The sequence below is a fragment of the Melanotaenia boesemani genome, chromosome 20 (assembly GCF_017639745.1).
Source record: "Melanotaenia boesemani isolate fMelBoe1 chromosome 20, fMelBoe1.pri, whole genome shotgun sequence".
Classification (NCBI taxonomy): Eukaryota; Metazoa; Chordata; class Actinopteri; order Atheriniformes; family Melanotaeniidae; genus Melanotaenia; species Melanotaenia boesemani.
This window is the reverse complement of record NC_055701.1, coordinates 26441311-26459325: the sequence shown is the minus strand read 5'-3', so window position 1 is coordinate 26459325 and position 18015 is coordinate 26441311. Positions and strand designations below refer to the sequence as shown.

The 18015-nt window shown below is 40.4% G+C and overlaps 1 protein-coding gene across 1 annotated transcript in view; it reads right to left on the bottom strand.

The window, feature by feature from the left end:
• syne2b (spectrin repeat containing, nuclear envelope 2b) overlaps positions 1 to 13605 on the bottom strand; it is a 154724-nt gene extending 141119 nt beyond the window's left edge. Inside the window, exons 1-2 of the mRNA XM_041971377.1 lie at positions 13518 to 13605; positions 6505 to 6566 (exon numbers count right to left, since the gene is read on the bottom strand). Of these exons, the coding sequence (XP_041827311.1) occupies positions 6505 to 6566; positions 13518 to 13605 (150 nt within the window). The remainder of the gene's footprint in view (positions 1 to 6504; positions 6567 to 13517) is intronic.
• Positions 13606 to 18015: the final 4410 nt, after the last annotated feature.

The window sequence follows — 18015 nt, the reverse complement described above, 5'->3', positions numbered from 1 at the left end:
CCTTCAGTCTTTAGTAACGTGCATTTATACTGTTTGCACTGTACATCTTATTTTTGTTTGTTTGTTTGTTTGTTTGTTTGTTTTTACGTGTGCATTTGCCAACAGGCCAACATGACAAAGTGTTTGCAAAATAATACTGTAGTTTAACTTCATAACAGAGGAAACTAGATAATACTGCAGTTAGGTTTGGGGGGTAAATAGCAGTATCCTTATTGGCCAAATGACTTCGGCATGTCAGATATCAGCCAAAAATACAATATCATGCATTCTTATTCCAGACTATTCTTTTCATGGCAAAGTTCCCACTTTAGAGCATTTTCACGTCTTTCATTAGCACACGGGTCGCTGCGCATGTCCACCATTTTTTGAGGAAAGTTGAAAGGTTATCACAGCGGAGTTTGTTTGTTAACATGACCTCGTTTTCCAAGAGGAGAGTTAAAACAAAGTACAGGGACAGTTTGGATGTTGCATCTAAAGAGAGGTATGACACGGTACCATGACCCATACCAAGTGAGTGGTCGAGAAACCGAGACAGTTTCCCAGAAGCTGCGTGAACTGACATCTTACAATTCCGTTGAAGCTTACAATAACTTTGTGTGTGGTTGGGTAACTGATGTTTGTCATGATGAAATTAAGGACAAGAGTCTATTTCTTGTTAAGGTAAGCCGACTCAGCGTTTAGTTAAACATCGCTAAAGCCATCTTTTCAATCACAGACATTTGGATGTTGCTTCGGTGGTTTGTTGTGTACAATTATGTTGCAACCACAACTTCCTAGAAGTAAATCTTAAATTAAAATTATTCAAAGCAAGATAAACTAAAAGTTACCTTTCCGATTTCATGCATAGCTGCGTGAGAAAAAATGTACTTGCATCCCAATGTAGGAAAAAAAAATCTCATTATTTCTGAGCAGGATCATATGATATTTTGGAACTGCAATTTTTGGCAGTCAAGTCGATATTTAACGCCTTTAATAATAAATATCTGAGCAAATATATTACAAAACACAATCCTACACTGGACCTGTCCAGGGCGTATCCTGCCTCTCACCTGTTAAATGCTGGGTTTGGCTCCAGCTTCCCCGCAAACCTTATTGGACGAAGCAGTATAGATAATGGATGGATGGAATCCTACATTGAGTTAACTGACTGATATACATTTTAGGTTTGCCATTCACAGACTCTGAATTATCCACCTCTGAAACCAAAGATCACTGTAGAGAAGAATGGAATCATTCAAGCAGCACGCTGCAGCTGAATGGCTGGATTGGAGGAGTCATGCAGCCATGTTGGAGCATTGCTGTTTTACGGAGAAGCTGCAGTGAATACTACTGGAAACATCAGGACTACAAAAGAGTGAGAGACAAGAACTTAATGTCAGCAAAAGCCATGAAGAAGTTGATGGACGATGGAATAAACTCAGAGAATACATGATCAAAGACAGTGTTGCCAGATGCCCCTACTTCATCAGTAGAAGAAACGGCTATATTCTTCAGGGAACCACAGGCATCTAACACCAAACCAGTGTTCCTGTCAGTGAGAGAGGGCTTTTCTGATGCCTATATTCCAACATTTAATAGTGACTAACTTCCACCACTGCGGTCAAAAGGAAGAATGCGAGTCTTTGGCCATGGAGGACCTTCTCACTGGGGTGAGGATGTATTTGCCTCATTGGAAACTAGTCAAAAACAATGCAATATAGCAAAAAAGGACAACCTGAGACCAGGCAGACAATAAAACATGGCACTGTAAGGAGGATCACTGCATCATGAATGAAGAGGGCCTGTGGAGCATCAACAACCCCCACCACCCTGGTGGCCTGGTGATAAACCCCAAATACCCCCATCTTGGTGCCTCCCCCAGTGCTGTTGTGTCATGTGACTGCTGTGGGGAAGGAATGGTAGAGATAAAGGCCTAATCCCATTTCTCTTTTTTACCGCTTCCTCTTCCCCTTAAAACAAAGTGGTGAGGGGAAAGGGGAGAAAACAGTCCACTAGGAAATTAGAACCTCTACTTTACCGTCGTACGTCATCAGAAATCTGCGCCAGTTGCTACATCAGATAAAGCGACGGGTATCTATGACAACCGAATGGCCTTTGTCTTCATTAAGACGAAAAAACAAAAGGAGATGTTATGTTATAATGTACTGATACACACTCAGAGGGGTATGCTGACGACTATTAGTGATATTAGCAAACTAGTTGACATTAACATTAGTGAATGTTCTTGATTAGCGGTTAGTCATAAGTTAGTGATAACAGTAAAGCTACTAACTTTTTTAAGTGTGTTCGTTTGCCTGAGTTAGTTGGAAAATGGTCACCAGACAGCAGAATTGTGAGCCACTGAGACAGAGAAACATAGTGAGTGTACCTAACCAATTTAGAAAAGACACAGGAGTGATTTTTTTCGTGTCAATGTGGGTTTAATGTCAGGGACGATGATTTAATTGGTTGTGATGACAAGGACTGGAAAAACAAGTGGTTTCACTTTAAGTGTGTTAAACAAAATTTTTTGCTAAGTGGCACTGTTCTCACTTTGAAGAGGAAGAAAGGTTTATAAATATGGTAACACAACTGCTTTATTCATAATAATTCACAGTCCAAAGGAGGTTTTAACAGAAATGTTATTCCTAATATTGTAACTGTCATAGTTGTCATTTGTATCAATGTGACTGTTTTCTGTAAATGCAAAGTGCCATCAGCAATACGTGGTTTTTGGTCTGGAGCAAATGTGAGTGATTTTTTTTTGCCAGATCAGCCATATTTAAACCGAAGTAATGATTGTGGTAATATAATTTATAATCAGTCTTTGGAAAAAGTTACCGAAAGAGTCTTGGAAACATGTAAACGTGCAAATAGGTACAATTAAAAATAGCCAGAATGACACCAATATCCTTGTGCTTCAAAGGTCGCACATTCATGTATCATGTTCACACGTCCAGATGCTTGATTCAGACTGGTTGGGTCAAAACAGTTATTTACAAAGATCAATTTTGAAAGTGAAAAACCACTGAGCTACAATTCCAGACTCAGATTTCATTGGCCATGTTACCCAGTTTTGAGTTTAGAATTAAAGTGGCATTTGTACTTTTTCACAAAACCCTTAAATTTAGTTACTGCACCATACATGTTCCATCCATCCATTTTCTTCCGCTTATCCGGGCTGGGTCGCGGGGCAGCTGCCTAAGCAGGGAAGCCCAGACTACCCTCTCCCCGGCCACATTTCTCATCTTGTCTGGAGGGATCCCGAGGTGTTCCCAAGCCAGCCGAGAGATCTAGTCCCTCCAGCGTGTCCTGGGTCTTTCCCTCCCGTAGGGACATGCCCGGAACACCTCGCCACGGAGGCATCCATGAGGCAAATATGTTATCAAAAGAATTATATCCAAAGTAACCTTTAATATAAAAACTTTTGAAATGTAAAGAATTAAACCTATGAAGTGATTATACCACTTTAATTAAGCATTATTATTGATTATACTTGGATAATGTGTGATACAGGGAGAAACAGGAGCTGTCTGTCTTACAAACAGTCAACAAAATGTCAATGTCAACCGTTAGAATCAATGACTAGAACAACGATACAGTTCAAAATTATATATATTTTCACCAAGGCATATACTAATGAGCCATCAAAAGGTATTCCAGATCAGTAAACAGCAACATTTACTGCAACCATATTATCATGGTCCTGCAATATTCATTCTTTAAGTTAGGTGAATAAAAATACAGACAAAAATAAAGTTGTCAAAACACAACAGAAAGTAATTATTTTCCATGGCAGGTACAGGACACATTGTTTTCTGGATCTCTTCTCTTGTAGGCCAGTAGATAAAACCCTTCATGACATGTACTGTAGATATGAATATATTATATCGATGCCAATGTTGAATCTGTAGGATAAATCTTCTACCATGTTCAGTCTAAACCTCATCAGTGTCAGAACAAATTTCTTTAAACTTCCAAACTGGGCATCTGGTGTTTTCTAGAATCTATCGTTCCATCAAACTGAAAATGGCCATCAGAGTTATGAACCTTGGACGTCCTGTGTACTAAGTTGCGGGAAATGGAGACTGTCTTGATGGAAATTGGGACAACAATTACTAAAGGATTGTGTAAGAAAAAATAAATAAAGGAAATCCACCTCTTGAGTGATTCAAAGGCGTTGCATCACTTCTAAATGCTCCAGTCTGACCCACTCTGCTGGATCTCAGAATAAATGACCAAACCTTACTTTTCTCATTTTCCTGGTAAATGTTGTCAGCAGACTCTCCACCTCATCATTTCCTTGGTTTTATTTTGTACTGTTGGTGTCACAGTTTCCCATTTTCCCAGATTTTGTTCATACGCCTGGGTCAGAGTTTACGTGGAGGTAGGAACATTCTCCCGCCAATTTTGTTTTTTATAAATCCCAAAAGTTGACTATATTTGGCGTATGCCAGTTTTTGTACCTATGCCAGCTTTATAAAATGAGGCCCCTGGTCTACAATCTGCTCTCTCAAGTCTGCATCATACACTAATTTCCAGCTCTTATCTCTACATTACTTCTTGCTCACTTGCCTGAGGAGACTTATTCTCAAGAGTCGACATTATTTACATTTCCCTCATACAGGAATGAACAAGATGGCGTTTCACTGTTAACACTGGTTCAATGTCAGGCTCAGAAGGAGGTGCTTTCTCAGTATACTGTGTGGATGAAGCAGTATGAACATTTTTGGTTTCATGTCCTTTCATGCACTGGTGTCTCTTTAGTTTGGGTTTGGAGCTGTCCTTTTCTGATGTTTGAGATGCAGATGACATTTTGAGTGAAGGAGCCCAATACGGATTGGTGAAGTCATACATGTCTGCTTTGTCTCCTGAAAAAGAAAGAAAAGTATCACAAGAATTTTTGTCACCAGCTTTTTCTTCCAATTCAAAGACTGATTAATGGAAAAAGCAACATGTCCCCATATAATTTCGATAAAAGGGAATAGAGCTGTGACCATTACTTCCTAATCTCATACCAGATTCAGGGTGTCTTATCATACAACAGAAATTAATAAAATGGGGTAGACTTCATAAAAAATATAATGAAAAATATAATCAATGTACGAGCATTTGAGATAGAGATTAAGTGAACTCAGGTGATACAAATTATTCTAAATTGAAATGTGATCATGAGGGTTAGATGTAGTTACCCATTCAGTCATATTCATTCTGAATGGCAATGTTTGTTTGTTAATGCATAGTTCAACAAGTAATCAAACCATGAAATATGTATAATCTTACCTGTAATTAAATGATCTGAGGAAACCTTGAAGTGTGTAGACGGCTGGAAAATCTTTGTGGTTGATGTGAGCTAGCCATAACATTTGTCTAGCTCTTCGTCCGCTCGCCCTCCATCAAGCAAATAACAGCAATCATCAGGACTTTTCACTGCACAGGGTCGATGGAACGACGCCTACATCCGTTAACAACGCAAATGTGAACCATAATCATAAACTAAATACAACAATGTGCTATGAGCAGGCGATCACTATTCTAGGCTATCGTTCTCTTTGACTGCTTGACCCACAAAATGGCGACGTGCACTGCAGTGGTGTCATGTGAAAATACTCTTTAGCTAGGACTGGTTTGACCTCTGCTGGGTGGATTAGGTGAGACCATTAGTGAAGGGGAAGGGAGGTGGAAGGATGTCTGTTGCTGTCGGTCTGTATGCTGTGAACCTTGTCCTTCTCTGCTATATTTATGTACACACACCCCACCCCCTCCACCTCCTGTCACAGTCATCGCTCACATCCAACCAGAGACCCGTCAGTCCACTGCTGACTCATGTCAGTTTCAGTAATTCTGCATTTATTTACTTTCCTTTCTTCAGCTTTTTGCCTGTCTTATATTTTGCATAAGCTGCTGACTGCTTTACTGCCTTATTCAATTCTCAAATGGTTTTGAAAACAATTTTGTTGGAGTTAATTCTAATAAAATGTAATTAACTGAAACAGCCTTAGAAATATTTACAAACTAATTTAACAAGACAAGCAAACAAAGCAGATATAATAAATGACAAATATGAGATTATGATTTTGTAAAATGGTGTGTTTCTGTTCAGCTGCTTCATTTGATGATGGGCAGGACAAGTAAAAAAAAAAAAAAAACATAATCTCATTCATTCTCTGTACCGCTTTGTCCATTACAGGTTGCGGGTAAACTGGAGCCTATCCCAGCATTTTAACAGGTGAGAGGCAGGTACACCCTGAACATGTCACCAGTCCATCGCAGGGCCAACACAGAGAGACAAACACACACACACTAATTCCTAGGGAGAATTTAGAGTGACCAATTAACCTAACATGTCTACCTTGAGGGAACCCATGCATACACGGGGAGAACATTCAGACTCCACACAGAAGGGCCGAGGCTCGAACCAGCGACCTTCTTGATGTGAGGCTACGGTGCTAACCACCGCTTTTTGTTATGTTTTTAACAAGCACAGCTGTCGTTAACTGATCACCTCATTCAGACCAGCCTCACCTTTGCCAGCTGAGCATTGACCCAGTTGGTGAAAGTCCTCTTCTGAATCTGTTCTTGTTCCACTGTTGAAGAAAAACGAAAACAAAATTAACTTTGACTTATTTTATTTAACACAGACAGCTAAATCAAACAGAACTGGTAAAGACATTGAGGACTACACACTCAAAACAAGGTTAACCCTCTAAGTGCCGAAGTCACAAAACCTGCAACATACACCAGTCTGTATCTCCTGAAAGTTTAAACCTGTTACCACTTTCCACCACTAGATGGCAGACATGTGGATTTTTAATGTAACACAGCTGCTAGGCGAGGGGAGGGGGGGGTCTATTCAAAGTCTATGAGGAATTCCTCTTTGAATGACACCATACGTAGCAGATGAGGAAGCGTTCATAGTCGCTAGCTGCGTTTCCATTACAGTTTTTTACCAAAATGAAAGCGATATTTCTTCCCGAGCCGGGAGAAGCGTCTGAAAGAGGACCTGATTCTTCTTCAATATTTTACACTTCATTTCAAACCTTTTCTCTGCCATGACTTGCAAATAATCCATCTTTTTGTTTCAAAGCTTTTAAATTTGACTACGATGAGCCATTGGGGGAGCATCTTTGGAGGGACGGGGTCCTGTGCCCGTTCTGTCTGCAGGCCTTTTTCATTGTAACTCCCCGGGGCCCACACACAGTAATATTTCCACAAAAGAGAACAGAGTCTTTGTGACCCTGTCACACATGTTTGTGGTACATCCTGTGTGCGTTCATATCTGATCTGAGAACTACCAGCTTGAGATTGATTAACTGAAGGCCCTGTTAAAGCCAGGTGTAAACAGTCCCATTCTGGTGTCTTTTTTATACTTATATTTTTCTTTTTTTGATCTTTTCAAATCATACTCGGTAATGGAGAAAATCAACAAGAAACAATAAATGGAGACCATCCAATTTCTCGGGGGACTACATATATGTCCATTTCAATAACAGAGCTTAAGTCTAAGTCTCTCCCACCAGCCAAAGTCAAGTTCCAGTCCAAGAAATTCAGTTTTCCCCTTTGAAACATCATCTATACTCTAAACAAGTACCTTCACTTCTTTGCTCTTCCCACATAATTAGTCCAATCACTCCAGTATCCTTCGCATGTTTCCCCATATGTCAAAGAGAGAACATAATTTTTTCCAGTACATATACTACTTGAATTATTTCCAACCAAAAATCTCTTCACTCCGCCATTTCCAGGCCACTGCTTTTTTACTGGCCACTTGAAGTATTTGCAGTAAATGTCTTTTTCATGGTAGTGCTCAGTCAGGAGGAATCATGCCCTTTCACCAACCCTTAGCAAGTCATTCTGATAACTGGTGTGTGAAATCAGCTTTAATGTTAAGTGGGAAATAAAGTTTACCCCCATATGATGACTTATATTTGTATTGTAGTTTAATATAATATATTTAAATTAGGTGTATGAGGATACAGATACTAGTGGACAATGGGATGGTTTTCTTCAGCAGCATAGTTAACTAAGATGTTAAATGTCAGGACAAAGCATTCCTGAAAAAAGAATTAGGAACTTAACATTTTCTCAAGTCAGGAGGATGAGGTAACTGTACAGCTGTGACACATCAGAGGAGTTTGCCAGAACAATTATTTCCAACAAACCGTCATCACAACCACAATGTTTTAAACCTGTTTCATGGAACTGCACAACTTTATACACAAATGAAAATATCCGCTTCACCGCACACAGCTGGCTGACTTCCTCATAACGTGATTAAAAATTAAACAAAAGGTAAGATATTAAGCAAACAGCTAAAAGCACTATTCAAACAACTTCAATGCGTTCGGCTCCTCCTGGGAGTTACGTTCTTTAACACTCATGTAATACACACAACAACTCTCATTAGATCCTCTAAAATGTCCAAGCTGTTGGCAGAGCTTCTTTTCACTTACGTACATTAAATCAAAACAGTTTTTAGACAGGAAACAAAGTTCTCTTACATTTGACTAGGAAATGTTGACACTTTCAGCACATCCATTCTGAACCTATCCAGTTAGTATATATTAATATAACCATCTGTGTGAGTGCTTTGCATTTAAACTTAAGTCTAAACTGTTACTTGTGGTCAACGTCAGCACAGTCAACTACCTGGGAAATAAATAAAAATCAATAAAACTCACCTCTGATGGGACACCTCATGCTGATTCAGCAGTATTGTTCCCAAATAATTAAACTGTGAACAACATCATGTTAAATCAAATTCTTTCAAACTGTAGAGCAGTTCTGATGAAGAAGGAACTTGTATGATATTCTTGTCTAACCAGCTAACAGTCCATGTTTCTGGCCTGCAGGGAAGATTAACTGGGCTCCACCTCCTTTGATACTCATTCAGAAATTTCAGGCCTGCCCAAACATGACCTGCAATCAGCCGGTTCTCCTGCAGCATCTTGAGTGCTTCTTAATGTTTTATAAGCTGGAAAGGCAGGAGTCAATTCGAATGGTAAATTTGAAGTGAACTTAACATAACTCCTGCACATGAGAAGACCACAAAGTTTGGAAAAGGAGGGATGTGGGTGATGCTTTGCACTGCATTGTATTTGATGGCAATAATGCAAGATTTAGTGTTTTTTAACTTTTTTAACCAGGATATGTGTAGTTTGTATTTGGATCACGTGTTGCCAGACATCTGAATCTTCTCACTGAATTTCTGTGGTAACCATCGTTTTTAAAAAGAATAACCAATGGATCAAGTTGATGAGGAGCTGATCAAATTATTTCTTCCTTTTCTTCCACAAGCTAATAAAGACACTGAATATGATACTGGGCGCCATTGTTGTTTTAAAACAGAAAATACCTACTGAACTGAATTGAACCATCAAAAGAACTCAGACCTGGTGAGTTTACCGGCCAATACCACATCTGCTGCCACCTTCAGGTTAGGAGGAGGAACTGCAACATGACATCAAAACGCATACCCCTATACTGGAGTGTGAGACAAATCTCACCAGCGTCAGCTACACCGTGGCTGAACGCACACAAACGCTGCGCAAGCATAAATCCACCTTAAGAAGCTCATTTTGTTCTATTCTATTCTACATACATTTAGCAGACGCTTTTCTCCAAAGAGACTCACATTTGAGAGTAAGAACAACACAAGTAAGAAATCAAACAGAAGTCAACATCATAATTAAGTGGTAGTCAGACTGCTGTGAGTCCAGTTGGAACCAGGTGCTGTCATGTAGTGCTAGAGGCAGTGCAATTTTTCTTTTTCTTCTTCCTCTCCCTACAATAGTCCTTTGTTTAATAATGAGTTCAAAATTTCATCACACAATATCATCTTGGGCTGAAGTGTACGCAGTTTATTCAGTGCTGAGTTGAGCCAAAGAGATGGACAAATCTTTCTAACTCATTCTGAGTAGAAGAGTTAAGCTAAGTGCGTAAATGCTCCTTAAACAAGTGAGTCTTTAGCTTGCTTTTTAAAAGTGGATAAAGACTCTGCAGATCAGACGGAGTTTGGTAGATCGTTCCACCACCGGGGAACAACTGAGGAAGAGTCTAGCTACTGATTTTGCGCCACCTTGTGGTGGGAGCACTAGGTGTTTTTCACTGACAGAGCATAACTGTGGAGAGGGAGTGTAGCTCTGGATTAAATGTGGATGAAGAGTGGAGGTAGACCGGAGCCATTTGGTTTATTGTTTTGTAAGCCAGAAACAGCGCTTTGAATTTGATGCGTGCTGCAACTGGAAGCCAGTGAAGAGCAATTAGCAGCGGAGTGACATGAGCTCTTTCAGGCTGGTTGAAGACCAGACGTGCTGCTGCGTTCTGGATCATCTGCAGAGGTTTAACTGAGCATGCAGGCAGGCCAGCCAGTAAGGAGTTGCAGTAGTCAATGCATAAAATGGCAAGAGCCTGGACCAGGAGCTGTGCCGTGTGTTCAGTCAGGTAGGGACTGATCCTCCTGATGTTGTAGAGAGCAAATCAGCAAGACCAAGCAACCGAGGCAACATGATCCTTAAAGGTCAGCTGGTTGTCTACCATGACACCAAGATTCCTGGTAGAAGGTGTAGGCACAAGCGTGATAGAGTCAAGCTGCACGCTTATCTGTGGCAGTAAGGAAGGATTGGCTGGACAGACAATAAGCTCAGTCTTGGACAGATTTAGCTGAAGGTGGCGATCCTTCATCCATGGGGAGATATCAGCAACATGCTGATATTCACATTCAGACGGTTGTGTCGTCAGGTGGGAAAGAAAGGAAAAGCTGAGTGTCATCTGCATAGCAGTGGTAGGAGAAACCATGAGAGCTAATGACTGCACCGAGTGAGGAGGAGTATAGTGATAAGAGAAGAGGGCCAAGCACCGAGCCCTGAGGCACCCCTGTTGTAAGCCCATGTAATCTGGACATTCACCCTCACCATGATACTCTGAAGCATCTTCCTGTGAGGTAGGACATGAACCACAAGAGGACAGATCCTGAGATGCCAAGCTCCAAGAGTGTAGAGAGGAGGATCTGGTGGTTGACGGTGTTATAGGCAGTGGACAGGTCCAGCAGTATAAGGGAATCAGTGACTGACAGGAGAGCAGATTCAGTAGAGCGGCCTTGCCTATAGCCAGATTGATATGGATCAAACAGGTTGTTATCTTGAAAGAACTGTGAGACCTGACTGAAGACGGCACGTTCTAGTAGTTTAGACATGAACGGAAGCAGTGAGACCGGCCGGTAGTTTTCAACTTGGGCTGGGTTGAGTGTGGGTTTCTTCAGCAGCGGGGTAACCTGAGCTGCTTGAAGGCAGAGGGAAAGACACCGAATTTAAGAGAGGAGGTGATAATATGGGTTACTGCAGATTTGATTGAAGGTAGAATGCTCTGCAGGATGTTGGTAGGGACAGGATCAAGACGACAGGTTGTGGGTTTTGAGTTGATTAGAAGTTTAGAGACTTCATCCTTATGCGGAGAGTGGAAAGAGTAGAGTGAGGCACCAGTAGCTGGTTGGGGGGGTTGAGTCGGTCGAGCTTGGTGAATTGGTTACTGATGGTAGCAACCTTTTCAGTGAAGTAGGAAGCAAACATTTCTGCAGTTGGGCGGCTGCGCAGGTGGTGGAGATAGTAGAGAGTTAAAAGGCATGAACAGCTGTTGTGTGTTGGCAGTATTCCAGATCTTGTTCTAATAAAGGGCTATCCTGGCAGCCTAGTATTCATTCATTGATCTCGGAGGGGTTCAGAGTAGAATCACAGCTCCTCCACATCGAGTGGAGCCAGATGAGGTGGCTCGGGCATCTGGAAAGGAAGCCTCCTGGATGCTTCCAGGGTAAGGTGTTTCGAGCATGTTCCACCAGGAGATGACCCAGTGGAAGACCTATGACACATTGGAGGGACTATATGTCTTGACTGGCTTTGGAATGCTTTAGGATGCCCAAAGACAAACTGAAAGAAGCACCGGCTGACGGAAGTCTGATCTTTGCTGCTTAGGCTGCTGCCCCCTTAAATTTACCCCAGATGTGCGACAGTGGATGGATGGATGAATGGACGGACAGACAGACAGACGGATGGATATTTCTACTTCTGATTCTTTAGTCCAGTCACCAGAGAAAAGCCTTTTATATTTTACTTTTCTAGAAAATAATGATAGATGTCATCTAAACAATTTTCAGCCACTGACACAGAAGTAATCCCCACAAATTTACACTTGGAGAAAAAAAAATTAATAAATTGATAAACAATTATGTTTTGAGGGATACAAAAGAGAATGGATCCCCAACATAAGCATCCTGTTCATGAAAGAAATGACCTAGGTTTAAATCCTAGCCTGGTACCATCATCTTCTCTTTCTGCATGCAGAGTTTTAAATTTGTGGCCAGTGCCACCACCACAACATGACCGGCCACTTTTGATGCCACCTAATCATTTCTGGAACATCATTGGCTTACATTGCATATAACACAAGCAAACCTCACAATCATTATACACTGTGAGCTTCCTTCCAAATAAACAGAAAAAAAGATTTCCCTGCTCTTGTTTCAGGCTTACATAATCCTTTCTGTATTTGTTTCAGTTGGAATGACATCACTGTAAAAACTTTTACAAGGCCTGAATTAAAAATAACCCTGTTACCTAAAGCTGGACATGCAGAATCGTTTAAGAATGCATACTAAAACTAATGAAAGGAAAGAGAACTGAGGCAGAAAGACGAAGGCAAACAGGCAGTTTAGATATAGAATTGGAGTGGCACAAAAATAAAAGTGTATCAATAAAATAAAATAAAAGTGACCTGCTGACATCCTGAAACAAGCCAGATCAAAAAGATGCATGATCCATGATCAAGCCTGTCTTTCCGTGTATGTACAGATTTTCACCTGTTCAGAAAGCTGTGAAGTGTTTCACTGCAACATTGCTCCCATCACTAGAATCATCATCTCAAAGCTGTGCATCATTCTTACTGATCATTTAGTAAAGACGGCTCTGTGTTGGTTAAAGATGCTGCTCATAAAGCTGTAGCTCTGTCACAAAACTGTAAGAAAAGGTGTTGAATCAGTCAATCATAATACTAAGGAAAGATGAGAGCACTAAATAGCACCACTAATGCATCAAAGATGTGCTTGAGTGGCTCCAAAATGTCCTGAGGAACTGAGAAATAATGAGTGAGCAGTGTTTATCATCTTCTCCACTCTCATGTGGAGATGATAAACTCCCTCTCCTTTCAGAGGGCTCTCTGCTGTATGACTCATATCGTAGAGTTTAACCCTGTTTACATCACAATGTTTCCACACAAAACATAAAGCACTTTCCTTTGCATATTTATTAAAAAGGCATTTGAATTGAATGTTTTGTATGAACAATGCATGTGATTTTACAAAACAAGATGCTCAGTTTCATTTAGGGGTGAGTTCTGTTCAGCTCATTTGTGCAGCACCATCAGCAGACAGTGGCTAGCATCTTTAGACAGGGATTACTGATCAGTCTTTCATGATTTAAAACCTTACTCTATATATCTGGAGACTTTTTTAATAGGTGAAGACAGACTCAAACAAAAGTAAGACTGACCCTGCAGCAGCATGTGGATGTTGTCAATGTCCAGGGGGACTGACCCCCTCTCCACCAGCTCATCTCTGGAGTACAACTCTGACGACATCCTGAGCCATCAAAGGACTCCCGGCAGCATGGCACTGCTCTGGAAGATACAGAAGAAACTCAGTGTTAGTGCCCTGAAGCAAAGCCTTGGAAATTAAAACCTCAGATGGCACATTATAATGCAAAAACTGTGCAAAAATACAGAAACATTATGTTAACAACTAAGAACAATCAGGACTACTTTTAGCATGAATAACTCAAAGTAAGAATTTTCTGTGTTACATTATCAGTCTCATACGATGTTTTGGAGAAATTTCGGCCCACCCTTCAAACAGCTTTGGTTCACTTCACTGAGGTTTGCAGGCACTTTGTTTTTGTTCAGCCCTCTTAAGGTCATACAACATTTCCACTGGGTTAGATCAGCTTTGTGTATAAAAAGAGTTTAAAGCTTTCACACTGATGGTCACAAAATCAGAAAAATATGTATGTCAGGAAATATCCATGTATAGTTAGTTAAGTAAAGTTTATTTATTAGCACTTTCACAGAAAGAATCAAAGTGTTTCACAATAAGATACTATAAAACATAAAAGAACTGAAAAAAATCCCATCTCTACTTTGAATTAGTGTCTTCAGCTGCCTTTTAAAAGTATAAAAGTATAAAACCTGTGTGATGCCTAATGCTGCAAACTTTTCTCACAGAAGTTCAGTAATGAAAATCTATTTCCTCTCACCTGCCATAACTCCTTTCTTCACTTTAGTCACTTCCACTTTCCAGCACTGTCAAATTCTCTTGATTCTTAAGTTTTCCTCACTATGGTGGCCAAATGATCGTCTTTCATACTGTTTTCTCGAGGCAGCCAGTTTCCCTTTCTCTAAATCTCTCTGCTGCTCTGTCATTCTTCCTCAAGACACATTTTCATGTATTCCACCTCCATTTGATGCCCAGAGAGGCCCCTGCCTCCTCATCTCCTTAGATTGGCTCATCCGCCACCAGGGGGCCGATCCTACAGTATCCCAACCTTCAAGGTCTTGTTCTGCATGATGTACCATCAGAGTCTGGTTAGCAAAAATGGCCATGGGGGTCCCAAAATAATTTCTGGGGCTTGCCATATCATGGTAAAAAGATAACATTAAGTTAAATAAACAGAGACATTAATCAACATTAACGAGCTAATGCATTAACATAGTTATTACTCGTGCTATTTTAAAAGTCCAAATTTGGCATTATCTCAGCAAAAGAAACTGATTTTGCCACAGTTAAGATCTGAATCTACCAAAAACCACTTTATCCTCCTTATTTATGTACATTCTTAGTTTTCAAGCCGTACATTGAGAGGGTGGCTGCAGGATGACCTATTTGATATATTACACAATTAACCACTCAGTCGTTGCCTCTGGCATTTGGTCCACACTCTGTAATCGTTGCATGCCCACCGTCAGAAAACAAGAAGTTGTTTGACTGTGAGCAGAGCAGCATGGAGGAAGAACCTGTCGGCCCTTTAGACAAAGCTTGAGAATTACAAAGATGGAACAATCAATGAAAACATTGCCATTTGAAGACAGAGCAGAAAGGAGTTATCGTTTCACCGAAGCATCTCTATCTTAACATCAAGCATGCATTTGTTTGAGGCTGCAATTTCAGGCTCAACTCTCAGCTTTCTGCAGATCGCAAGCTAGTCTCCGGGGTTTAGAATTAGATGGCTCAAAAAGGTTGAGAATTACTTCCTTAGAGAACAACTATTTTGATTCTCTGTGTGTACTGACTAAACTATCAATAAAGAAACTTAAAATTCCCTAACTCTGCATATAAATAAATGTGGTTACTCCCTTCCTATTAATCTGTCATGCAGGATCCAGCAGTCTCACCTTGGTCATCTCAAAAATGACTAAACATTTTTGTAGCACACCCCTCCGGTTACCTATTTTCACATTAAGAATCAATAATCCTGCTTCAAAGAACAAAAGAACGTTTGCAGAGTGTAAGGGTAAAGATATGATCGATCACACTGTTGAAAATAAAAGAACATTATTTTGTACCAGTAAGAAAAATTCATTATTAAGAAACGTGTTTAAGTGTCATCACCACGGTTATTACAGCTGGCTCAGAAATACGCAGATACATAGTTTTTATTTTAAAAAGGGATCTGATATCAATGTAAATGTCAAGAAAAAGGTTTGACACAAGTTGTTGTGCAGGGCTGGACTGGTGACTAGAGATGTGACGTTCATGAACGAATCGATTCTTTTGAACGGCTCTTTTAAATGAACGATGGGAACCGAGTCACAGCTGTGAGCCGTTCATTTGTGAGCCATTCTTTTTACATACAAATTTTCCACACTACCTTCATCACATTTGTGACATCATAGAAGTCTGATGTCCAACACGCTCCATTCATGTGAAGCATCTGTGGACAGAGAGTATTGTTTGGAAATAAATATTGTGAGTTATATCCAAAACATTTACGAGAATTTGCACTGACTGCTCAGGTTTATCCTTTTTTTTTATCTATATTTTTCCTCTATTCTTTTAAATCTTGTATAGTAGATTTTATATAGATACATATTTTGGTGGTCATTCTTTTAGATTGCGAAAATTTGAAAGATATTGTAAGAACTAGCCAGTCTTTTGAATGGTACGGCTCCTCAAGATCCAGCTCCCTTCAAAGAGCCATAAATCCCATCTCTACTGGTGACCTGTCCAGGGTGTACCTGCCCCTCGCCTGCTAAACGCTGGGTTAGGCTCCAGCTTTATGGACAAAGCGGTAAAGATAATGGATGGAGGGCTGATGTGCAGGGACGATGCAGCTGGTATTCAAACAGAGGGAAGCAGCTGGCAGTCAGTTATCTGGTTCGCTTCTCTCACTTTCAAAATTATCAGTGCTAGACTGACAGAGATCTGCAATGAGTTACAGTTTTCAACAAACACGGCTGTGTGCATTGAATAGAAGAGAAGAGATTATCTTTGTCACTGTTACAAGTACGAGATTTAAAAGCGCCTTCCAATCAGATACTTCATATATAAAATTAGTATAAACATACTAATAAACACACAAGCTTGCATGCTGTCATTGCACTCAGCCCTCAGCATTATATGTGTTTTTAGTTGTGAGTGTGGTGGCTGCAGTTGGATAAAAACTTTTTGAATCTGTTCATCCTGGTTTTTATTGATCTGTAACGTCCACCTGATGGCAACAGCTTAAACAGCGCTTGTCCAGGGTGTGAACAGTCCTTAATGGCAGTCTGTGCTTTATTAAGGCTATGAGAACTGTGTAGTTCTTCTAGTGCTTGGAGAGGGCAGCCGACGAGCTTTTGAGCTGTTTTGATGACCCTCTGCAGCGCTTTGCTCTGAGCTACTGTACATACAGTAGATTAAGAAGCTCTCAGGAGCACCGAGCAGCCAAACATGGCCAAATGTCTCCACTTTGGTCTGTTTGGAGAATATTGTTTCAGAAGTCCACCAGACAAACCTAAGCTGTGGCTCCATGTTCTTCCCGACAAGCCATTCAGTACTTCTATGATTTTACTGTCGTGAACTTTAACATTAACATGAAACCTGACTCTGACAGGAGTATTGTGCAGACTCTCCTTGGCGTGAAGTTGCTAGAGTATCAACTTTTGGGAAGATTAAGAACAGTTTTAAATGTTTTCGTGAAGCTGTAGGGTGAACTTGGTTTTATATACAGTGCTCCTGCAGTCTGATTTGATGACACAGGGTAAAATTGAGGTCAGATTCACCCAATTTATAACCTATTAAGGATTAGATCGTTTCTGTCTTAATGAGTAAAATCTTTTAACTGAAAGGCAAGCTTTCTTTATCACATGATTGTATATCTGGGACAGTAAAGCTGTTCATTACACAAAAACAGGCTTTTTATCACGACAAAATAAACAAAAGTCTTTTTTTAAGCCTCCATGCTCTCACTGTGAGATAATGAGATAAAGTATAGCAATTTAGCACTCGTCTCATTCAAATACAAAACATTGTATACGTCCACAAAATACTTGTTCAACACAAAAACAAAAATAAAAAAAGAGAGTTAAATATCTTCCCATGTAAAATAAAACTGAGCGTTTAGGCAAATGTGTTGCGTGTTGGGCTGTGTTTTATCTTGTTCAGGCTTACTCCGAGATAGTGAGAAGTGAAGTCCAAACGTACCAGTCCACACAAATCACACTGTGGAACAATAACAATGTCTTTGGTAGGACCAGGACGTCTTTCTCTGCTGACTGGAAGCATGATCGATACGACAGTTTAAGAGCACCAGCTGGTGATACTTGGTTTATAGACGGATGTGAGTGAGGCTAAAACAAAATAGAGTGAAATACCACCAAAATGTCAGACCGATGCCAGAACAGGCCAAACGTCATGTAAATGAACAAGCCTGCACTGTGAGAGGGATTTCCTACCAATCTGACGTTATCGCATGGCAGCCTAAAAATGTTTCCTTAATGCCGCCGTACATCAGGCAG